This window comes from Mauremys reevesii, linkage group 4 (genome assembly GCF_016161935.1).
Source record: "Mauremys reevesii isolate NIE-2019 linkage group 4, ASM1616193v1, whole genome shotgun sequence".
Lineage (NCBI taxonomy): Eukaryota > Metazoa > Chordata > Testudines > Geoemydidae > Mauremys > Mauremys reevesii.
In genome coordinates this window covers 65,584,530-65,609,704 of record NC_052626.1, presented here as the reverse complement: position 1 = coordinate 65,609,704, position 25,175 = coordinate 65,584,530, and the positions used below count along the sequence as shown (strand labels likewise).

General features: G+C 42.0%; 1 protein-coding gene across 5 annotated transcripts in view; it reads left to right on the top strand.

The window, feature by feature from the left end:
* The window catches only part of PCNX1 (pecanex 1), a 134,490-nt gene that overhangs the window by 93,088 nt on the left and 16,227 nt on the right, over window positions 1-25,175 (top strand). For all 5 annotated transcript variants that reach the window (XM_039534582.1, XM_039534581.1, XM_039534580.1 and 2 more), the window contains 12 exons: window positions 2,335-2,476; window positions 3,911-4,088; window positions 4,777-4,885; window positions 5,533-5,662; window positions 6,927-6,985; window positions 8,568-8,783; window positions 9,244-9,497; window positions 11,768-11,998; window positions 13,652-13,752; window positions 15,803-15,953; window positions 19,020-19,250; window positions 24,640-24,914. In XM_039534582.1, coding sequence (XP_039390516.1) covers window positions 2,335-2,476; window positions 3,911-4,088; window positions 4,777-4,885; window positions 5,533-5,662; window positions 6,927-6,985; window positions 8,568-8,783; window positions 9,244-9,497; window positions 11,768-11,998; window positions 13,652-13,752; window positions 15,803-15,953; window positions 19,020-19,250; window positions 24,640-24,914 — 2,077 coding nt within the window. The remainder of the gene's footprint in view (window positions 1-2,334; window positions 2,477-3,910; window positions 4,089-4,776; window positions 4,886-5,532; window positions 5,663-6,926; window positions 6,986-8,567; window positions 8,784-9,243; window positions 9,498-11,767; window positions 11,999-13,651; window positions 13,753-15,802; window positions 15,954-19,019; window positions 19,251-24,639; window positions 24,915-25,175) is intronic.

Sequence of the window (25,175 nt, the reverse complement as noted above, 5' to 3'; positions counted from 1 at the left end):
TATAGGAAACTTTATACAGATACGGTAGTGCAAGCTTCTCTCCAAGGACATTCAGCCAGGACTTGGAAGGATTGTTTTTATGGATGAGAAGGTAGTTAAGTGTGAGAATCCTTATTCATCTTTGGCTTCTCTGCTGAAACTGGCAGGGAGAGAGCAATTATTCCCATGTTGCCTCACTATTAAACGGAGTGGAGATTAGGGATAATCTTGGAATGGCACAATATCTGAACGAATACTTTGCCTCGGTCTTTAATGAGGCTAATGAAGGGCTAAGGAATAGTGATAGAGGGACCGATGGGAATGAAGATATGGGGGTAGACATTACGGTATCTGAGGTAGAAGCCAAACTTGAACAGCTTAACGGAAGTAAATCGGGGGGCCCGGATAATCTTCATCCTAGAATATTAAGGGAATTGGCGAGGGATATTGCTAGCCCGTTAGCGATAATCTTTAATAAATCCCTAAATTCGGAGATTGTACCGACTGACTGGAGATTAGCTAATGTAGTTCCTATATTCAAGAAGGGGAAAAAAAGTGACCCGGGGAACTATAGGCCTGTTAGTCTAACATCTGTAGTATGCAAAGTCATGGAAAAAATCTTAAAAGAGAGAGTGGTTCCGGAGCATGAGGCCAATGGCAACTGGGATAGATTACAGCATGGATTTACGAAAGGTAGATCGTGCCAAACCAACCTGATCTCCTTCTTTGAGAAAGTAACAGATTTTTTAGACAAGGGAAATGCGGTGGATCTAATATATCTGGATTTCAGTAAGGCGTTTGATACGGTACCGCATGAAGAATTACTGGTTAAATTGGAAAAGATGGGGATCGAAATGAAAATCCAGAGGTGGATAAGGAGCTGGTTAAAGGGGAGACTGCAGAGGGTAGTATTGAAGGGGGAACTGTCCGGTTGGAGGGGGGTTACCAGTGGAGTTCCTCAAGGCTCGGTTTTGGGTCCGATTTTATTTAATCTATTTATTGCTGACCTGGGAACCAAGAGTAGGAGTGGGCTGATAAAGTTTGCGGATGACACCAAGTTGGGGGGTATTGCCAATTCGGAAGAGGATCGGGATATTCTCCAGGGAGATTTAGATGACCTTGTAAACTGGAGTATTAGTAACAGGATGAAATTCAATAGTGAGAAGTGTAAGGTTATGCATTTAGGGATGACTAACAAGAACTTTAGTTATAAGCTGGGGACGCACCAGTTGGAAGTAACGGAGGAGGAGAAAGACCTAGGAGTCCTGGTTGATCGTAGGATGACTATGAGTAGGCAATGTGATGTGGCCGTTAAAAAAGCTAATGCGGTCTTGGGTTGCATTAGGCGAGGTATTTCTAGTAGGGATAAGGAGGTGCTAGTCCCGTTATATAAGGCATTGGTGAGACCTCATTTGGAGTATTGTGTGCAGTTTTGGTCTCCCATGTTTAAGAAGGATGAATTCAAACTAGAACAGGTACAAAGAAGGGCCACTAGAATGATCCGAGGAATGGAAGGCTTTTCGTATGAAAGGAGACTTGAGGAGCTCGGTTTGTTTTCCTTAACCAAAAGAAGGATAAGAGGAGATATGATTACACTCTTTAAATATATCAGAGGGATAAATACCAGGGAAGGAGAGGAATTATTTCAGCTCAGTGCTAATGTGGACACGAGGACAATATAAATTGTCAGTCAGGAAATTCAGGCTTGAAATTAGACGAAGGTTTCTAACCATCAGGGGAGTGCAATACTGGAACAGCCTACCGAGGGAAACAGTGGGGGCGAAGGACCTCCATGACTTTAAGATTAAGCTAGATAAGTTTATGGAGGAGATGGTATGATAGGATAACGGGCTTAGTCAATAGGTCAATTAAGTGCCACACTGGTAAATAGTACAATGGGTCAATGGTATGATATAACCTTTTCCAGAGGGTTTGGCTGGAGAGTCTTGCCCGCATGCTCGGGGTTCAGCTGACCGCCATATTTGGGGTCAGGAAGGAATTTTCCTCCAGGGAAGATTGGCAATGGCCCTGGAGGTTTTTCGCCTTCCTCCGAAGCATGGGGCAGGGGTCGCTTGCTAAGGAGTGGGTGGATCGGCTTATGTGGCCTTGCAGGAGGTCAGACTAGATGATCATAATGGTCCCTTCTGATCTTGAATTCTATGATTCTACTAAAGATTACCAGATCTTTGTGTATGCCACCTGACAGTTGCCAGAGGGCCAGAACTTTTTGTCTCCGATGACCTAGGCTGGTTTAGAACTACTGATCTAGAGCCAAGATGAACTGCATCTTATTAGAAATCTCCTGAGCTATTTAGGCTCCTAGTATAATCTGTGATCTCCTATTTTGCTGTTTAGATGCTGCCCATGTAATGTGGTTTGAGAAACTTCATGTGTGGCTCCTCTTTGTGGAGAAGAACGTTATCTACCCATTGATAGTCCTCAATGAGCTCAGCAGCAGTGCCAAGAACATTGCTAGTCCAAAGAAACTGGACACAGAGTAAGTAGAAAAGATTGTCAGTAACTTGAGTATACCCAATATGGTGGAACAAAATGGCAAAGGGCGTCATAATTGTCAGCTGCAGTGGAAGTATAGTTAATACGAGTTGCAATTAAAGCAAAGTAGTAACAGCTAGTTTCTAATGTCAGTACCTGGCAAACCTCATATGTCTGGATCACCATATGGCTTATAGTGAATGAAATATGTAAACTTTTTAAATGCAGAAATCATAAAATTGAGTCTTTAGGTTTGTTAAAAAGAGCCCTTCGGATCATATCAAATACTATGCAGATTTCAAGCCACAGAGTTTTCTAGTAATGTATCAAATTGCAGACATCAGAGATAGAATAGTTCTATTACCATCCAGCCTATCCATGCCAATGCACGACTATTCCCTACAATACTCTCTCTGGTATTTTGTCCATTTAAATCTTGAAAAATCCCAGGCCATGGTATGTCAGTTACTGGGCTAAATGCACCTCTTAGCCCTCCTTTAGCTGTCATGTGGTGCCGTTTGGAACCATACAATTCTTCTGCTGTCAGACTGGGCCTTGACTGCACTCCCTTGGCACTGTGATTATTCCAGCAGGTGTGACTATGGCTCTGGTCCCTCAGAGAAGAATATCAAAGGTTAATACAGTGACCAAATGACCTCCTTAAAGCAAGATGATATTTTAGAGAAAACAGATCTTAAAACAACAAAACTGATTGTATGCATATCTAGACTTTCCCTAAGGCTTTACCATTCTGTGGATCTGGGAAGATTTAATTTCTTTAAATTCCCTCTGCAGAATCTCTCCATGTCAGCCAGTTGCCTCCTTAGTTTTGTAGGAATCAAATAACATTTGAAATGTTTGTAGCCCTTTCATCTAGTAACTCCCAGTTCTCGCAGATAATGGTTTGCAACTCACTGGAGACTGGATCCTTGAAGCTAACAGCTTTTCTCATTGTCTTTAAAGTGTTTTCTGGGGAGCTCTTGTCTGGGAAGCCCTTGTCATCTTCATACACAAACCTCATTGATTTTGAGCATTATAGGTGTATAATATTCCACCACCCCTAATATAGGTTAGTCCAATATCATCATACAGCAAATTCTAATAACCAATGTACAATAAACGTCCCTTCCTTAACCCTGTCACAGTGTTAATAAAATTATTGCCTCTCAGTATTCATGACATTATTATATATCAGCTCCACATTTGTCACACATATGTGCTATATCTCTTAGGAAGACTATCCCACAGATTGTGCTAATATTGTTTTTGTAGAGTGTTGATTGAATTGGGAATAATGAAGGAAAGACTATAGTCGTAACCTAAAAAAAACCCTTAACATGTCTATTAAGCATAGAATGTGAAGAAATTGGAATTGCTTAACAGCAGGTAAGCAGTAGACTGCAGATGAATAACTTTTCTTTCTGCACTCCTTTTGTAGGATTGGCGCTTTAATGATCACCATAGCTGGTTTGAAGTTGTTGCGTTCCTCTTTCAGCAACCCAACCTGCCAGTATGTCACTGTTATTTTCACAGTGCTCTTCTTTACATTTGACTACAAAAGTTTTTCTGAGACCATGCTGCTAGACCTCTTCTTCATGTCCATACTCTTCAGCAAGGTAACTTTACACAAAATAACACACTCCTGAAACTGAGTATTTCAGATTACCATGTTTGAGAATCCAAGGAATGAAAATCCTACTGGTGGTTATGTAATCTCCAAGGTGATCCGTGCTATGAATAAATGACCATATACTACTGGATAGCTGGGAATCTCTGGGTCCCAGGATCAATTTTTTGGCCTTGGCATGTGTTAGGGTATCTGTTCTTTTAAAGTCCCAGCACTTTCTTGTAGCAGAGAAGATGTGAATTATGTGATTTAGTTTTCAGTTTCCTGACACAAAGTATGGCTAGAAGCACTTGGGCAGACCAGTTCAAGTGCTTACAAGGCCAGTAGTTTTCCAAAGCCCCGATAGTGAACCAGTGAGATTGAAGGGGGAAACTCTGTTTTAGCCCAATATTTGGTTCTATTTTTATGACTAAAACTTTACTTTTTCCCCAAACTTATGTTCTACTGTATTTTAAGGCTCGTTTAATGTTTATCTGTTTTACTGTTGTGATTGTTCAATATCTATATAAAGGAGTGTTTTTAACAAATTAATGCAAAATTATAATGGTAAGTGTACATCTTATTGCAACTCAAAATTATATGTATTTCCTGTTGAGAAGTTCATACGTAAAACACACTGGTTTTAGTTAAGTCACAAAATGATTTATATATTTTATCTTCTCCCCTTTTCTCTCTAGCTCTGGGAACTCTTTTATAAATTGAGATTTGTGTATACTTATATTGCTCCTTGGCAGATCACGTGGGGCTCTGCTTTCCATGCTTTTGCCCAGCCCTTTGCTGTGCCACGTATCCTTTTGAAGATTCCAACTTGTTGTTAATTACATCTATTTATAATTTGACTCGTACTGTAGTTTACTTAACTAATTAAATGTAGAGAATACCTTATCCTGCCTCATGAATGTGAATGACAACTATATGCACTTGCTGTCTGGATATACTAGTAAAACTAGAACAGTTCCATCATAGAAAAGACCTAGACCAGGTAATTCCATTGGAAAAATTGTAGGGCTGACCAAGATTTCCCTTTTTTCAACAACTATCTCCAGTCTTTAATTCATGGTTTGAAGCCTCTTATCCGCAAATAGAGACTTGCACTTTTACTGTCCTGGGTCAGGTGTTGATTCTCATTTAATACAGAAGTTCACAGTTCTAGTCTTGTTTTTCCTATTTGCCCCCCCAAAAAAAATACAGTGCCCGGTACTGGTGAATAATTTTTTTCTTTATATAATACATGAGGGATTTGGGAGATCTTGCTTTGTTCTTACTTGGTGACAACATCTGTGCCTCACTTTCCCCATCTCTAAAATGGGGATAATGATACTTACCTTCCTTTTTGTAAAGATCTGATGATTAAAAGTGCTACAAAAGAGCTTGGTGATATTGCAAAAGAACCACATGGTAGTCTTGGCTTCCTTAACCCTGTCACCCCACAGATTCTGCAATGTTGTTTGTTCAAGCGGCTGTGTCGGCTTTCTTCTCCACCCCACTGAACCCCTTTCTGGGAAGTGCAATATTCATCACTTCATATGTCAGACCTGTCAAATTCTGGGAAAGAGACTACAAGTGGGTGAAGTTAAGCCATTAAGAAGCCATGTCAGCTGTGTTTAGTAGAGAAGGCTGTGACTGAATGTGGTCTTTTTGTTTTGTTTTATTTCTAGGTGCTATGATTTTTTTAGAGAGAATTTGTTCTTGGCTTTTAATACTTTCATACAAGTATATTATTTTTCTGAAACATCATAACAGCTGTTTCTACACTGACAGTGCTTACATTTCATTCCTGTCATGTAGCTTTTATTTACACTAGCATATAAACTGGATAATTTAAGCTCCAAAATGACAGAAATTTTAAGGGAAAATTGAGTCTGAAAAGTGACTGTATACAAAGGGCATTTGCAGGTTCCTTATTTGTACTGGTAACTCCATTTCACATTTGCTTATTTTACAAGTAAAACGTTTTTTTCCTAACTTCCAGAACCAAAAACTCACCCTGATATCTTAGTCAATATCAGTTCTTGGCTTATGCACCACCACCAATAAAAGATTCTTCAGGTCAGATGGTACCTTCAATTAAACCTTCCCTTAGACTGAAACAGTGGGGTTATGCAGGTATTATTGAAGTAAAATGGGGCCTGCAGATTCTTTTACTGATGATGATGATGCCTGAACCAGAAAAAAACCCAGCTTGACATTCAGAAGGCAGGATGAGCTTGTGGTACTAGCATTTAAGGGGGAAATGATTTCACATGTAAAATGAGCAAGTGTCATGTCGAGTCACGGGCAATAAATATGAATGAAACCTAGGTGTCATTTATAGTCACCTGCCAGAGTAGAATTATTTAAAGACCTTGCTTTTAAAACCCGGTGTACAAATTTGGGTTTCTCCTTCAGCAAACATGATGGCAGTTTTTGGGGTGAGGAGAACTAAAATGGAGTAGCACTTGTGCTTCTTAACTACTAGTGCCACACTGAAAAGTAAACTTTGAGCACAGCCAAGTGTTAGCTTTGCTACTTCAGTTGACTTCAATGCAAGTAACATAGCTAAAACTTCATGCACAACTTAGAAACTATCTACCTTAATTGGCTTTTTGTGGGCAAAGGAGAGGGCTCTGGTGTATTTAGATTCTAACACTACTACAGCTAAAAGGCATTGTTATGTACGGGCAGGATTCTAAGTTGAATGTAAAGAAGAATTGCAGGGAAAGCTTTCAAAGCTATCATAAAAAAAATCTTTTCTTTGGTACAGCATCATTTACAACTCCTTTCCCTATATTCTCCTATAGTACGAAAAACTCTTAAATATGTTTTGTTTTAATTTTGTTGTCTTCAGCACAAAGCGTGTGGACCATTCAAACACAAGACTCGCTTCCCAGCTTGATAGAAATCCAGGTAATAGTCCTACTTTTTGGTTGAAATGGTACAGAGTGGAGATGTGAGTCTGTCATGTACAGATATTACTAACATGAAAAGGACACACATCAACTTCCATTTGCGTCTGGGAACTCCTTATGACAGAATTAAAAATTGTGTTTGCATATCAAGTTGAGGTTCCCCTCCTACACTGAATGTTATATGACTGCGGTACACGTAGCCCAGCTTATAATTGGGTTTCTTTTAAAGTGTTTGACTTGTGTGTATTTATATACATAGCACCCTCTGTAATCTAATTTATGTGGGGGGAAATACCTACCTCTTTTATAAATGTAGTTAATCTTCAGAGGGTTTTGCTTTAGCTGGAGAAGGGAATTATTACAGAAGTAAACTCAATGTACTTTGACACTAAAGTTCCTACTAGCTTAACTGTGAATAACTCTGTACCCTAACCATTAGGGTTTTTTTTATTGTTATGTCTGAACCAATTAGGAATAGTTTCAATCACCTAGGAAGAGGCATAACGTTTACATTTTATTATGTGCACAAAACAAACCGATTGATCCAATGATGGAATGAGGACCTCTTTCTTTTGGAAATGAACTGATCAAGCTCCACCATTACCTTTCTTGCTAAATCACACAACTACAAAGGTGGAAGCAATTTTTTAGATCAGTGGTTAACTCTTCCTTACTCATCACAGCTGTATTTTCTGATATCTTCTTTTCCTCCTCTTTGTTTTTTCCTTTCTGCCATTCCATTGTCTGCCCTCACATCCCCTTTTCTCCAACTCTTCCCCAAACTACCATATACACCTCTACCCCGATATAATACGGTCCTCGGGAGCCAAAAAATCTCACTGCCTTATAGGTGAGACCACGTTATATCGGGTTTGGTACGGTACGGTGCCGGTGGACTGTACTGGCTTCCCCGGCAGTGATTTAAAGGGCCCGGTGCTCCAGCCGCTGTGGGGAGCCCTGGTCCCTTTAAATCACTGCTGGAGCTCCGGCAGTGGGGCTCGGGTGGAGATTTAAAGGGCCTGGGGCTCCCCACTGCTTTACTGCGTTATAGCCAAATTTGTGTTCTATCAGGTCGCATTCTATCGGGGTAGAGGTCTGCTCTGCCTTGTTTTTCTTCTTTCCATGCCTACCTACTTCTCCCCTTCCTGTTGCAGTATCCACACAGCTGTTTTGTTTTCTGTAGGGTTTGAGTGCTGTGAACAAGGGCAATTTGGGAACTGAGCACTGCTTAAAGGGTATCTAGGTGCCAGGGCGGTGGGATCCTAAAGTAGTACTACTGATTGTTGCTTGATTCCTTTGGGCCTATGTCCTTAAGCATAGCAGTGCATGGAGTTAGGTACATGGGTGTAGTATGAGTGAAACTGAAGGAGTGGCTTGGAGATCACAGAAATTTAATGGTTAGGTTTAAACAAACAAAACTGATTAACCTATCAATGCATTCAGAATAAATTCCAGTTAGTTGAATAGTTGCCTCTATAAAAAGAGATTGAGATCTTTGAAATAACATTACATTCACTGCTGCATTTTCTTGATGGCAAAGTACAAGTTTTAATTGATAAAAGCTTGGGTGTTTCCTGCAGGTTCAGATGATAACAACCTGAATTCAATCTTCTATGAGCATTTAACCCGTTCCCTTCAGCACAGCCTGTGTGGAGACCTGTTGCTGGGGCGGTGGGGGAACTACAGTACTGGGGACTGCTTCATCCTAGCTTCTGACTACCTCAATGCACTAGTACACCTTATAGAGATAGGAAATGGGCTGGTCACCTTCCAGCTGAGGGGGCTTGAATTCAGAGGTAAGAGTTCTATGCTTTGATTACTCATTTGGTTGACTTACAAGGTTGACTTGTTTTTTGAGAAGTTTAACTTATTTACAGTTTGGTTCTCTAAACCAGTGGCTTTGAACTTGGGCTTCAGGGTCTCTGTGTCCACTGTTATGTAAGTGGGAGAAAACCAGAGCTCTATAACAGAGCTAATATAGGTTTCTCATTAAATTTTAATGTGTTACACCTACAATGATGGACAGTTACTCTCTTTTCCTATACCTGAGTTGCATGTTTGAATATAGAGTGGTAAATTAAAACTAAGCAATTTAAATTTTTTTCATTAAATAGTTAAGCTAGAGACAGTAGTTTAATTTACCTGCCGTTCACAGAAACATAATTTGTGATGTATTCTGCTGTCTCAAACTTTTTAAAATATCAATTATCTTCAAATTAGTCATCTAAATTCTTATTTTCCTTAATATCCCCTAAGGCACTTACTGTCAGCAACGAGAAGTAGAGGCCATCACCGAGGGAGTAGAGGAAGATGAAGGGTTTTGTTGCTGTGAACCTGGCCACATCCCACATATGCTTTCGTTCAATGCTACCTTTGGCCAACGCTGGCTGGCATGGGAAGTGCTTGTGACAAAGTATGTTCTGGAAGGCTACAGCATCACAGACAACAGTGCCGCTTCCATGCTTCAAGTCTTCGATCTTCGGAAAATTCTCACCACTTATTATGTCAAGGTATGGCTCTGCACCTAGCAAATGCGGCTGTGGGAGAATTCAGCTGTCCTTCAACATAATGTTATTTTGGGGAATTGGAAGCATGAGTACTTTGTGTGTATATAGTGCCTTTCATCAGGAGGATTACACCATGCGATATAAGTTATGAATACATGAATCTCTCATTCACCATAGGAGAACAGCTTGTTTGAGGGTATGTCTACACGTTGAGCTGCGGGTGTGATTTATAGCTAGGGCCCTACCAAATTCATGGCCATGAAAAATGTGTCATGGACCATGAAATCCAGTCTTCCCTGTGAAATCTGGTCTTGTGTGCTTTTACCCTATACTATACAGATTTCACAGGGAAGACCAGCATTTCTCAGACTGAGGGTCCCAACCCAAAAGGGAGTTTCTGGGGGTTACAAGGTTATTTCAGGGGGGTCCTGGTATTACCACCCTTACTTCTGCGCTGCCTTCAGAGCTGGGCAGCTGGAGAGTGGCAGCTGTTGGCCGGGCACCCAGCTCTGAAGGCAGCGCCCCGCCAGCAGCAGTGCAGAAGTACGGGTAGCAATACCATACTATGCCACCCTTACTTCTGTGCTGCTGCCTTCAGAGCTGGGAAGCCAGAGAGTGGAAGCTGATGACTGAGGGCCCAGCTCTGCAGACAGCCGCACAGAAGTAAGGGTGGCAATACCGTACCATACCATGCCATCCTTACTTCTGTGCTGCTGCTGCTGCTGGCAACGGCTCTGCCTTCAGAGCTGGGCTCCTGGCCAGCAGCCACCATTCTCCAGCTGCCCAGCTCTGAAGGCAGCACTGCCACCAGCAGCAGCACAGAAATAAGGGTAGCAGTACTGCAAGCTCCTTACAATCATAGAATCATGGAAGATTAGGGTTGGAAGGGACCTCAGGAGGTCAGCTAGTCCAACCCCCTGCTCAAAGCAGGACCAACATCAACTAAACTTTCACAATAACTTTGTGAAAAACCCTTCCTCCCCCCGCCCCCCTTGGGTCAGGGCGCCTACAATTGACAACACTGTAACATTTTAGATTTAAATAACTGAAATCATGAAATTTATGATTTTTAAAATCCTATGACCGAGAAATTGACCAAAATGGACAGTGAATTTGGTAGGGCCCTATTTATAGCGCAAGGAGCTAGTGTGAGTATGTCTTCTGGAGCTGAGAATCAAGTGTAGACATGCCCTGTGGTAAAGTGTAACAGCTATTTTCACATTTGGACAGCCATGTAACACAATAATCTAGGACAGAGAGTGACTACTGTATCCAACTGAAACATCAGTGGAAGCTTAGGGGACAGAAGGTAATTACCCAAATATGAACCTGGCCAGGACAGAGCTGAAGAAGGAAAAAAGTTCCATCCCCTCCCCCACCACTATTACAAAATATCCAAACCCCAAAACTCCTCCTTGCTATTCGATTGATACCTTTGAACAATCATTGTCTTTGTTTCAGATCTGGGTAAGTGCACCTTTGTTAAGGTTATTTACATAAATATTTTAACAAAGTTTTCCTGCCATTAATTATTGCAAATCCAAAGCTAAGATAGGCCTTGTTGAACCTGGGGGAATGTAGGGAGCCTGCCATACTCTCATTGCTTGCAAAGGTTGCACATAAATACTATTTTGTGTTAATAATAGGAAATTATACTTGTGATCTCTTCATTCCCAAGAATCCCAAAACTCTCTATTAAGTATTTACAGGCACCATCTTTGAAATGCAGCCACCTCTGGGATGGGGGAGTGGGGGCAGAAGGCCACTGTCATGCACATCACTGCATAACAGTGTTAGAGGGAAAATATTAGCCAGAGACTCCCTGGAAAATGTCTACTTCTGCAAAAAGATGCCAGTTGCCACATCTTCAATGGTCACCCTGAGCCAACAGGCCTTCAGCTCTTCAAAAGATCGATGTCTCAAATATGATCATAACCTTTCATACTTCTGAGGGGTAAATAAATCTGGCCTTGAAATACTTGCCAGACTTATGGTTCACATTTAGAAAGCTCTTTTTGCAGCCACAAGGGCTTGAAGTTTGTTTTTTCTTAACTAAAAACATTAAATTCAGTCCTTTTTAAATAACATACCAAACAAACAAACCTGTCACAAATCCCCCACTAATCAAACCTGGTGCACTTTCAAGCAGTATGGTGTGCTATTTCCATCCTCGTGTAACAGAGAAATACACAATTTAATGCAACAAATTAGATTTAAACTATTTCCTTGATATGTAGTATAGATTGTTATATTTTCAACTTGTACCATTTCAGGGCATTATCTATTATGTCACAACCTCCCCCAAGCTGGAGGAATGGTTAGCTAATGAGACAATGCAGGAAGGATTACAGCCATGTGCAGACTGCAACTATGTTGATGTGGACCCTACATTTAATCCAAATATTGATGAGGATTATGACCATCATCTAGCAGGGGTCTCCAGAGAAAGCTTCTGTGCGACTTACCTCAACTGGATAGAGTACTGCTGCTCCCGAAGAGAAAAGGTAGGCGTGACCAGAACAATTAAACTTTTCTAGGAAAGTCTCTTAAATATGTTTTCTTTGGTAGGGTTGGATTTAACTGTCTATTGAAATTTAGATTTCAAATTGATTTGTAGGAAAGTGTTACATTGGGTTTGGGTTGATGAGTTAATGCTTTGACCTTGATCTCTTGAGACCAAAATTCAAATTAATCTTAGATTGCAAGTAGTGTATTATGTAGTTGGAAGTGCACTAGGGAAAGGAGGTGGTGACCAAATCACACAACATAATTTGGCTTGATTGGGCGTCTGCTTATGCAGAGAAGAGTGGTCTTAGAATAGCCATGGTGTCACTCATGTTCATCAAAACAACCCTAACTGCAAAATAATTTCTCTATAGTATCTAAAATCAACTGCCAAAAGCATTGCTAGGTACCTCATGGTCAAATTTGAAGCTCTTCTCTGGACCACTTCATCTGGATGAGCACTTCATCTCCTAGCCTCTTTGTCCTCTCTCCAAACCTCCTGCACCCTTTTAAGGAAGTTTATACAAAAGTGTGACTAGAAAATTACACTGGCATCTGTCTGCTTATTTAAATTCTCAAATGTGTGGTTTGACCATGAACAGACGTGGTCTTCAGGGAGTGGGTAAAAGGGTCTCCTGATCCTTTAGATTTAATGAAGTACCTGGGTCTTTAGAGTGGGAAGCTCATTGGAGATAAGTGACTAAAAGGAGGCCCCTTCTAGGAAGTATAATATTTGAAACCTTTTTTAGATGTGGAGAATGGCCATCAAAGAAAACTGTCTGCCTCTATTACATGACCATCACTTCGCAATTGTTTTGTGGGGGTGGTGGAAAGCAGATTCAATAACTTGGCTACATGACATTTTACTGCCTAGAGAATTATCTTTATAATGAAGTGTTACATCAGTAGTGCTTCTTTACAAAGCACCACACAAATGGCTTTTTGCTCTGGGTGTTTTGATGAGTGGAAGCAGTCTACATACTTCTGAAGTAAACTCACAAATATATATTGTTTATAACTTTCAAGTGAGAGGTGTATGTCTGGTCCATTAAAATGCTTGTTACATCTCTAAAAGCAGTAAAGAATCCTGTGGCACCTTATAGACTAACAGACGTTTTGCAGCATGAGCTTTTGTGAGTGAATACCCACTTCGTCGGATGCAAGTCACCCATGAAAGCTCATGCTGCAAAACGTCTGTTAGTCTATAAGGTGCCACAGGATTCTTTACTGCTTTTACAGATCCAGACTAACACGGCTACCCCTCTGATACTTGTTACATCTCTATTCATCAAGACTAGTCTTTTTATGAATCAAACCTAGAATTGAAGAACAGAGTATGCATGCAGGATAGTATGTACTATATTCAGCTTGCAATCAATTCAAATGGCAAATGTAGTGCTTTTTTGTACAAATCTCATTAGTAAGGCAGTGTTTACAAAGCACTGTTTGAAAAGAACCCCTAATTTGAATTCGGGTGCTTCTGAGTGCCAACCCATTTTTATTTAGCATAAGTGCCATTTGAAGTTGATTTCTAGTAGCTTTCTGTATTTGCCTTTTTGTCACTCCTATCAGAATACATTTTGCTATAGTATGAATCTTTCCCTACCTTCTCCACATGACTCTTTATTTTTTAATGTATTTATTACTACCAGCCGCTGGATGCAGATAAAGACTCCTCCTTGGTGACTCTTTGTTACGGACTCTGTGTTCTGGGGCGGAGAGCTTTGGGGACTGCTTCCCATCATATGTCTAGGTAATACTACGCTTTTGTTCTTAGGGATTTTGGAGGAGGGGAGCCTGCGAGCATCTAGGTTTGGGGTAATGGCTTACTTTCTGTACAAAAGCAATGTTCTTCTTGGACCCCCAAAAGGAACAGATACTCTAAGCCACCCTCCTTCATAAATATTGTGGATGATCCAGTGAAGATATGTCAGGGTTCAGCAAATGAAGGATGTAGAAGACTTGAAGCTGAACATCTCACTTCCTTAACTAATTGAAGTTGAGAGTGGTGGAGTGGAGGGCCTTCACGCCTTCCTTGTCCATGATACCTGCTGAAAAATGAGCAGGATTAATCAAGTTTTGAAATTGAACTTCATTCCTTGCTCCAAGCATGAGGCCTATATATAAAAAGGGGTGCAGAGAGGAGTGTTGTAACACATGGCACACAGAATAATCTTCATCGAGATGCAGGTTAGACCAGTGTTACAGGTTCATTGGCCTGCCCAGTTCATGTCACCTGTGGTTGGTAGATGTTGTTGTATTACAGATTAGTGTCAAATTTAGTTGTGTGTGTTGGCAAACCAGAAATTGGTGACTCAAAAACACACTAAAACTTTGTCCTCCTCCTGGACACCAAGCACAGCACACTTACTCTTTATCACATGTGAAAGGACAACTGTTGACTAACTCCTCCTCTGAGTTCACCATATTACAGCGAAATTGCCTAGCTGGCCTTCTGAAGGATTGTCACTATATATGATCTTGCTGAAATACAGTAACTTCATTGGGGCTGATCACAAGGTTCATAACTTTCACAGGATCTTTTAAATTAGCTTGGAAAAGCTTAGGAGTCTAAATGCCTGAGTCACTTTTGAAAATAGCAAAAGAGCACTTATAATAATAGCCATTTAGTTTTAAAAAATGTTATTTATAATTAGGAATTGTAAATGGTGACAAATCCTCGTGGTGAGTTAAATGAAGGTGATGAGATGAAGCAAAAGAAGGTAGTAAAGCTCTTAATCTTTGCAGCAAGAATGGCACAACTGAGGCAGTCTCCTGATGGATACATACACTATAGTTTTGCACTCCCCTGGAAAGTTCCAGATGCTTAAAAAAGTATCAAAATGATGCATTCTTGTAACTTAATTTGACCCTCAGCATTCTTGGTCAAATATATTCTATCTAGTTCCTGTCACTATAGCATGCCCACTGCAAATGTTAATATAATTATCATATTTTTAATTATAGCCATGATGCTGTAACTTAGGTTTTATTTTTTTATCCAGGCCTGCTATTGCCCTCTTCCCCCACAGACTGATCTAATATATTAGAAATTGAAAAAGTGCAGTGAAGGGTATAAGAAGTGATATGGGGTATGGAACAGCTTCCTTATCAAAAGAGATTAATAAGACTGGCACTGTTCAGCTTGGAAAAGAGATGACTAATGGGAGATGTGATCGAGGTCTATAAAATTATGAATGGAGTGGAGAAGTGAATAAGGAAGTGTTGTTTACCCCTTCACATAATACAAGAACCAGGGGTTGTCCAATGAAATTATAATAGGCAGCAGGTTTAACATATAAGCAAGTTACTTCTTCACGCAGTGCACAGTCAACCTATGGAACTCATTGCTGGGAATACTGTGAAGGCCAAAACTATAACTGGGTTCAAAAAAGAACTAGATAAGTTCATGGAGGATAGGTCCATCAATGACTATATTAGCCAAGATGATCAAGGATGCAACCCCATGCTCTGGGTGTCCCTACGCCTTTGACTGCCAGATGCTGAGACTGGATAACGGAGAACGGCTCACTCAATATTGCCCTGTTCCGTTCATTCCCTCTGAAGCATCTGGCATTGGCCACTGTCGGAAGACCACTTGCTGGGCCTGATGGACCATTGGTCTGATCCATTGTGGCCATTCTTATGTTCATATGTGTACAGAGGAATGACAACTGTACCAGTCTCTACAGTTCAGTGTTACATTATGTAAATCAGTATTTCTACTGATGTAATGAAGGGATGCTGCATATGGAGGTTTTTAAACGTGTTAATGTTTTTGGGTTACTTTCCATCCCGTACAGTAATTTGGAATCTTTCCTGTATGGGCTGCATGCCCTGTTTAAGGGCGACTTCCGTATCTCTTCAATCCGAGATGAATGGATCTTTGCTGACATGGAATTGCTGAGGAAAGTGGTGGTTCCTGGAATACGCATGTCACTCAAACTACATCAGGTAATGAGGTTAACGGGGGAGGATGTACGGTTTTTTGGCTCTGTCCATACTAATTGATTAAATTTTGATATATGGAGCAGTTTTCCACACAGCTTGCCTGGCCAGCTTAGCAAGCTTTAAATCTGGTTTAAGGTAACAGTGTGTTGACTAGAGCTAGCTAAGTCTATAATATGCTTTTAAAGACAGTGTTGTAAATGTTTATAGGGCCCCTTTCATTCTGGCGAATCAAACTGAGGTGAAACCATGTTCAGTTAATACAATATAATCTCTGCCTGGTCAAACTCATTGGCTTGCCTGACTGGTCCTGTTCCCTTTTTGGGAATTCATTCAATCATTCTTCCTTCCCCTCTCTGTATTTTGAGTAGCTCTAAGGACATCAAATCCTCGCTGTTAAGTGCCTCACATCAGGCATTTCTTGAGTTGGGACGTTACACTGGGATATCTAATTTAGCCATTTTGGTGAAGAAGCGGAAAGTAAGGAGAGGGAAAAAAGAGATAAGGGACTCAAGGGAGGGAAAGAAGGGCTTGTGGTGGGGGTGGATAACTCATATATAGGGAACTAAGCGTAGACTCTGGGGTCACATCACCTCCATACACTGTACTCTCTGCAGCTCATCTCTGGTAAAGATCAGCCTTCTAAGAGAAGCAATGGGGGCAGAAAAAACCAACTGACTTCAAGACTGAGCTTCATAAGTAAATGGAGGAGATGGTATGATGAGACTGCCTGCAATGGCATATGGCCCATCTGCAACTGCTAGTAGCAAAAATCCCCAGCGGACAGAGATGGGACATTAGATTGGGAGGGTTCTGAGTTACTACAGATAATTCTTTCCCAGGTGCCTGGCATGTGGGTCTTGTCAATATGCTTAGAGTTCAACTGATGGCCATATTTGGGGTTGAGAAGGAATTTCCCCCTGGGTCAGATTGGGAGAGACCCTGGGTTTTTTTTTGTCTTCCTCTGCAGCATGGGGTGCTGGTCACTTGCTGGTTTAAACTAAACTACAGAGTGGATTCTCTGTAACTTGAAGTCTGTAAATCATGATGTGAGGCCTCCACTAACTCAGCCAGAGGTTCTGGGTCTATGGATGGGTGAGGTTCTGTGGCCTGTGATGTACAGGAGGTCAGATTATATGATTACGATGATCTCTTCTGCCTTAAAATCTGAGTCTGATACAAGGCTTGAAAAATTCACCAGACACTGACTAGTCAGGGGCCAGTATGAAACAAAAAGGGCCACCTAGTAAGATCCATGTGTAACTCCCCGGTGAAAAGCCTACCCGCCCCTGCATACGCAGTTGGTTGAATGGGGAGGGTCCTGTTGGTCCTTGGCAGAGTGCAATTCCTGGGCCTGCCTTTCTTTTTTGACTGAGCTGCTGGCTAAAAAATAATCTCCTATATTCAAAGCTGCAGAAGTGTGAAAACAACAACCAACATCTAATGTTACTCCTCTACCCCCATCACCAAGGCATCAGCTGCAAATCTCAGAATCACAGTGAACACCTTCCATGTCCTCTTACTGTTCCTGTGTGAGCTTGGCTGCTTTCACCTTCTTGGAGAATTATGCCTTTGAAACAGGGTTCGCCTGAAGCATATATCTATATCTCTCTCGCCAGAATTTATTTTAATATACCATTACAGAGCCTTTAATAAAAAATGCTGGTGCAAGTGTTTCCAGAAATTATTTGTAGGTCTAATTATCACTCTGTCCTGAAACAGAGCTTTCACTGTTACTTGAAAATAAAAAGTTTGCATTTCAAAACAGTTTAAATTTGGTATCCGCCACTCCAGTGCAACGGGAGCACAGGGGAAGCAGCAGCTTCCCTGTGTCCACTGTAATATATTGGCAAAGTTCAGCAAATGTAGCAAACATCAACTGAGATGCAACTTGTAGGGAAAAGGGATTGGCAATCCAAAAATCTGTTCTGTTGAAATATGAAAATCATAAAGATCCAAGTTGTGAGTGAATTAAATAAAAAAGCTTGCTCTAATTAAATAGCTCTACGGGGCTTGCTCACTGCAATGTCTGAAAGTCTCCAAAAATTATCATGCAATGACATAGCAATAATTGAGTTAGCTTGTTCCATTAGATCATGGAATTCTCTTAATTTAGCAGTGTATATAAAATGACAAACAGTAGGAGTAAATGCAGAAAACAACATCAGTAGAGTAATATAAAGTCATGGTGCAAGTGGCAGGATTACAATTTACAAATCTTGAAACGTTCTCAAGATATTACTTAGGCCACTACAAAGTGTGCACCTGAATATGGTGTGATAAAAGTGAGAAATGGAAAATGTACATAAAAATATGCATAAAAATACAAATATTTTTAAACATAACCCTTTGAACTAATACATAGTACAGATAACTGGTGACTTTTCATTTGCATTGTGGTAGTGCCTTGAGGTATCTCCACTCAGGATTGGGCTAGGCACTAAAGCAAGCAAGCAAACAAAAAGAAAACCCCAAACATGTTCTTCACCCTTTGGAATTTAAATCTGTACTTTTGTATCAGTAACTTAATACTGAATGGATCCTGTAAATATGTGGTATAAATATGTGGCTAGCAATAGTATGATGTTGTGAATGTATGATGAAGTACACAGGATGTTTTGTCTGAAACCCAATTTCTTTTTAGTGTGTGACTGTGCGGGTCAGTGTTGAACACACATTCATGTATTTTTTTGACTGTATAGGAGACCAACTGTTGAAAAGAAGCCTCTCACTGAATACTCAGTACTTTATTTCTTTGGCTTTAAACTTCAAGGCTTCTGAGCCTTTGAAGTAGTTTACCAAAACCTCTCCATAGGCAATGTGACTAGATACACAATAAAATCAGTATGAAAATTATAATAACTAACCGTTCCCAGTAATAGATAAATCCTCCCAACCCCCAAACTTAAAGAAACATTTGATGTGGTGGATATTGAACTCATCTGAACCATGGTGGGAATCTGTTTTTGATTACTGTAGTTTTGTGCAGTTTCCGAGGTCTGAAATCTCTACTTTTTTTACGCGATTAGCATCTGTGACACTAAGTTGTTCTCTAATAATGCTTTCATTCAGGACCACTTCACTTCCCCAGATGAATACGATGACCCTACTGTCCTCTACGAAGCCATTGTATCTCATGAGCAAAACCTGGTTATAGCACATGAAGGGGACCCTGCCTGGAGGAGCGCTGTCCTTTCCAACTCTCCCTCCCTGCTTGCCCTCCGCCATGTGATGGATGATGGCACTAATGAATATAAAATCATCATGCTGAACAAGCGGTATCTCAGTTTCAGAGTAATCAAGGTGTGTGTTTATTGTGTATGCACATGGAATGGACATGTGATGTGCTGCTTCATGGTGTTTTAGAATTTAGTGTAATCATTACAGAAAACTACTACTTCAGCCCAACCCATTACCTTTCTCAGTAAGTGGTCAATGCATGGGCTGTCCTCATGGAGAGAGAGTACTTAATTGATTATCAAGATAGTGCTGTCCATGAACATTAAATATTGACAGAAAAAAAAGCGTAATGTCATCTCTGAAAATACCTAGTGATAATATCCGCAAAACACAGTTTCAGCAGTCCCTTTGTTAGTTTCATTGGACCTAATTGTTTATCTTCTTATTGCCCTTTTGTCCATTATGTGTATGAGGTTTGGAAAGTGTCTTAATACCTTCTAAAGTCAGCATAATACTCCTACTGTATAAACATGGCCCCATGAAAGCATGTCTGTATTGTGACTTGTACTGTTGGTGACAATTTTGAATTTATCTACAGTTAGACGACAGTGATAAATGTAGCCTTAGTCTGACCATAGCTTTACTTCTGCCCCTTCAGTATTTACACAAATGCCCCCCCTTCTGAAAAATGCTTAAGCTTTCCTTCCAGGTCTCTCCATAACTTTGGATTTCAGCTTTATTTCCTGCTGCTCCCCTTTGTCCACTCAAGTGTCATTCTTAAATGGACCTTTTATCTGCTTCATATCATCTATGTATGCCCCCCACCCCAGCCCAGGTATGTGAGAGAATCCTCAATTAACGTATGCCAAACTGCCACTCACTCTTCAAAAACTAGAATCCAGCTCCTATTCCGTATTTGTGTACTTTATTCTGTACTGTTTGCAGCTTGTGCCTATATATTGAGTCCTTTGAAGCAGGGAGCATGAATGCTTGATGGTTGTACAGTGCTGTGTACACTTTTATATGCTCTGTCCATAATAATGTAATTCTTCTTTGTGTGCTTGCTCATGTTCTTTCCAATGTAGGTGTGTGCTTGCCATGAGCATTGCCACCAGAAAGATATTACCTCAGTGGTATCCGTCGGGTCAGCTCTGCTGCTCCCTGGAGTTGCACTCTCTCAGATTGAGTATAAGGGACTCTGTCAACCCCCCAGTTCCTTCTTATGGCCCGGGATGGTTGCTGGAACTATGGCTCATTCTTGCTGTTGCAAGTATTTCGTAGTGAACTTTTCTCTACTCTTATTGTATATAGTTGATTGTATTTACTAGTTAAGTTTCAGTTATTAAGTTAGTTAGGAACCCTGCTAAGTGGGATTAACTGACCCCCCCCCCCCCCCCCCCCAGAACCAGGGCATGACTGTCTCCAGGTGTCAAGCCTTGTGAATCTTGTCACAAGCCTAAGCTTGTGAGTGACCCCCCATTCCAGCTGCCCCAAGTGTCTAGGAGAAGCTCAGCTGTGTAGGGATTTTAAGCCTGCACCCAAAAGGATAGAGATGCTAGACTCCGCTCTGTCCTCATGGAGACAACATTCTGACCTCCATTGGAGCAGGGCCACTTGGACTCGGCACCGGGTACGTTGGCCTCAGTAAGAAGCACCCTGGCTTCACTTTGGAATGTCTGGCGCCATTCCCCAGCTCCAGCACCAAGGTGAGATGCTCCGACCATGCCTAAGGAACCTCAGCACCATCAGTCATCCCCGGTGCCAAATAAGGATGCGAATGCGAGAGAGCCCAGGCACCGTTCACCGTCACTGGTGCCTAGGAAGAAGCAAAGGAAGACCGACAGAGGCTGATCACCTACACCGAGGTCAGTGGGACCGAGAAATGCTGCCAGGGTGCAACCCACATCGGGCTGTCCTCGGGCTTGCCGCACAAGGTCCAACAAACTTTGCAGGACCTGCCATTTGAAGATGCATCAATCTTTTCAGAGCGGACAGACTCCAAACTTCAGTTTTTAGAAGTCAAGGGCCACAGCAAATGGCTCACTTCTTCCTCCCGCCTGCTTGACAGGACTATAGCAACAGGAAGAGCAGGGGCTACAGGAGGAAACCTCCCCCACAGTCTTCATCTGTAGCTGCACCCCCGGACATTTGGCGGGGTCAGAGCAGGTTTTTGATGGGATGCTCGAGGACAATGTACCAGGACAGTTTATGTATCGAAATTCCCCAGATTTGGTGGACTGGTTATCCCACTTTGATTGGGTGCTATGCATGGTCGCAGTGGGATACACCCTTCAATTTTTTTGTTCCCCTCCTTGCAACCTTCCCTCCCCGTTCCTCTTCGGGGACCCTTCTCACAAACAACTTCTAACCCAAGATGTGCAATCACTCTTAAGAGTGGGATCAGTGGAGGAGGTTCCCCCAGAGCTAAGGGGTTGAGAGTTCCACTCCCGATATTTCCTAATCCCAAAAGCCAATGGCAGTCTCAGACCGATTCTGGACCTGCAAAACCTCAACAAATTCACAAAGAAGCTGAAATGCCACATGGTCTCCTTGGCCTCCATCATTCCCTCCTTGGATCCAGGGGACTGGTACGCTGCCCTTGACTTAAAGGACGCATATTTCCACATTGCCATCTTTCAGGGACACGGAAGATTCCTCAAATTTGTCATGAACCATGTGCACTACCAATTTATGATGCTCCCATTCTGTCTCTTGGCGGTCCCTCGGGTATTCACGAAGTGCATGTCAGTTGTTGCAGCCTTCTTGATGAGATAAGGAGTTCAGGTTTATCCATACCTCGATGATTGGCTGATGAAAAGTCGATCCAGACTCCAGGTAAAGACAAATGTGAGACTAATACAGTCGACCTTCCAGAACTTAGGTCTGTTCATAGATATACAGACATCCACCTTCTTCCTGGTCCAGAGGATAGAATTCATCAGGGCAGTACTGGACTTAGTAAAGGCCAGAGCTTCTCTCGCAGAAGCATGCTTCCAAGCATAGAAAGCTTATAGAAACTTATAGAAGGCCTCAAGAATCACCCTGTCATCATGGCAAGAAATTGCTTACAGCTCCTGGGCCATATGGTGTCTTGCACCTATGTGGTTCATCACATAAGACCTCAGCTCATACCTCTCCAAGCATGGCTGGCGTTAGTATACTTGCCACATCTACATCATGTAGACTCAGTCACTACAGTTCCCCCATTGGTGATTGCTTCCCACAATTGGTGGCTAGACCTGCTAACAGTGTCCACAGGAGTCCCTTTCTCAAGACCCCAACTGTTAGTCTCTCTCATCAGACACTTTGGCAATGGGATGGTGACCTTGCTTGGGCTCACTCAGGGCCTCTGGTCTCCAGAAGAGCTCTTGTTGTACATCAATGTCAGAGAGCTCAGGGCAGTTCGCCTGGCCCACCAGGCATTCCAAACCCATGTAGCAGGCAGGTGCATGTCAATCCTTACAGGCAACACAACAGCCATGTTCTCTATCAACAGATAGGGTGGAGCACACTCTTCCCACCTGTGCCAGGAGGCACTTTGCTTATGGGAATTTTGCAGAGCCCACTCGATTCACCTCAAGGAAATCTATCTGCCAGGTTCTCAGAACCAACTTGCTGATCACCTCAGCAGGGTTTTCTCCAACCACCACGAGTGGTCCATCTGCCTAGAGATCCTACAAGTCATCTTCCAGAAGTGGGGAACTCTCCAAATAGATCTATTTGCAACGAGGTGCAATGGGAAGTATCTCCAATTCTGCTCTTTCCTGGGCCACAGTCCAGGATCTCTGACAGATGTCTTCCTCTTGCCCTGCATTCTCATCCATTCCTCTCATACACAAGGTCTTGCTGAGGATTAGATGGGACAGAGCAGGAGTCATCCTGATAGCCCCAGCCTGGCCACGCCAGCACTGGTTCACGGTGCTCTTGAACCTATCAGTAGAAACACCAATCCAACTACCTCAGGTTCCAGACCTGATATCCCAGGACCACAGTCACCTGTGTCACCCAAACCTCAAGGCTTTTCATCTCACAGTCTGGAAGCTCATGCTCTGGACTAGTTCAAGAAGTTTTTAGAGAGTAGAAAGCCATCCGCTGGAACTGTGTACCTGGCAAATTGGGAAAAGGTTCTTGATCTGGTGGGCGCAGAAAGGTGTCTTGCCCATGCAATCATCAGTACCATTCATTCTGGACTGCTTGCTACACCTGAAACAGCAGGGGTTTAATCTATTGGTTTAATCGATTAGCGTCCACCTGACTGCTATTTCAGCTTTTCGTCTGTGGGTGAATGGCTGGTCCATCTTTGCAAATTCGATCTACAGACAGTTTTTCAAGGGATTTGACAGGCTGTACCCCATGGGATCTCAACTTGGTGTTCTCAAGAATCATGGGTTCCCCATTTGAGCCATTGGCAATGTATTCTCTGCTCTGTTTGTCCTGGAAGGTGGCTTTCATGGTGGCCATTAATTAGGCCAGAAGGGTATCGGAGATTAGGACCCTTACTTCAGAACCTCTATACACAGTATTCTTCAAGGACAAGGTTGAGTTATGTCCTCACCCAGTCTTTATCCCAAAGATGGTTTCACAATTCCATAGTAATCAGGACATATTACTTCTGGTCTTCTATCTGAAACTGCATGCCAACAAACAGGAGCAGAGGCTTCACTAACTAGATGTCGATGCATGCTGGCCTTTTACACAGAACCAAATCCACTTTGAAAAAGACTCAATTTTATGTGACTGTTATAGACAGGATGAAGGGTCTTTCAGTCTCAGCCCAGAGAATTTCATCATGGATCATGTCCTGTAGCCACAAATGGTATGATCTGATGAAAGTCCCTTCTCTGTCCCTGACAGCACACTCCACAAGGGCACAAACTTTGTCAGTTGCATTTGGCACAGTTCCCTATCTAGGACATCTGTAGAGCAGCAGTGTGGTCTCGGTCCACACTTTTGCGTCTCACTATGCCATGATTCAGCAGGCTAAAGATGATGCTAGGTTTGGCAGAGCAGTGTTACAATCTGCTTGTCAATGAACTCCAGCCCCCACCCCTTACATCTGCTTGGGAGTAACCTACATTAGAATGGACGTGAGCAAGCACTTTAGAAGAAAAAACGGTTACTAGCCTTCTGTAGCTGCTGTTCTCTGAGATGTGTTGCTTATATCCATTCCAAAACTTCCCACTCCTACCTCACTATTGGAGTTAGCCAGCAAGAAGGAACTGAGGGGTCGGTGGGTCGGCAGGGTCCTTTATACCAGCGCTATGAGAGTGCAACTCCAGAGGGCACCACACCCGACCTGATGGATACCACAGAGGGAAAAACTTTCCGGCGGCAGTGCTTGGGGCAAGCACACACCCATATTGGAATGGACATGAGTAACACATCTCAAAGAAGAACAGTTATGGAAGGTTAGTAGCATTTTTTTCTTTCTTCCTCTCCTTGACTAGTTTTCCAATATGTCCTTTTTTTCCTTGATTTTTTTTTTTTTTTTTTTTTTGCTGTTCTTTTGCAGGTAAATAAGGAGTGTGTGCGTGGCCTCTGGGCTGGGCAGCAGCAGGAACTTGTCTTCCTGCGTAACCGTAACCCAGAAAGAGGGAGCATCCAAAATGCAAAGCAGGCTTTGAGGAATATGATCAATTCTTCCTGTGACCAGCCCATTGGATACCCAATCTACGTCTCACCTTTGACTACTTCCTATTCGGATAGCCATGATCAGCTCAAGGAGTTTCTTGGGGGAGCTATCAGTCTGGGAAATATCAGAAACTTCATAGTGTCCACATGGCACAGGTGAGCTGTGGGAATGAGTTCTCAAGAGCATTCAGCAACATCAGTGTCAATGCTAAGATGTTAGTACATCTTAGCAGAGCATAATTTATGGCATTCAATCACAGAAGTATGGATGCCTCTCAGTATTTTCCCCTACAATTGCAACACATGGCCACTGCTATGGCAAGAGTGTTATTCAGCAGGCCACGTGAACAACATCCCAAGAATTTTGTCAATTAGAATATCATGTCCAATTTTAACAACTCATAAAAAAAAAAAAAT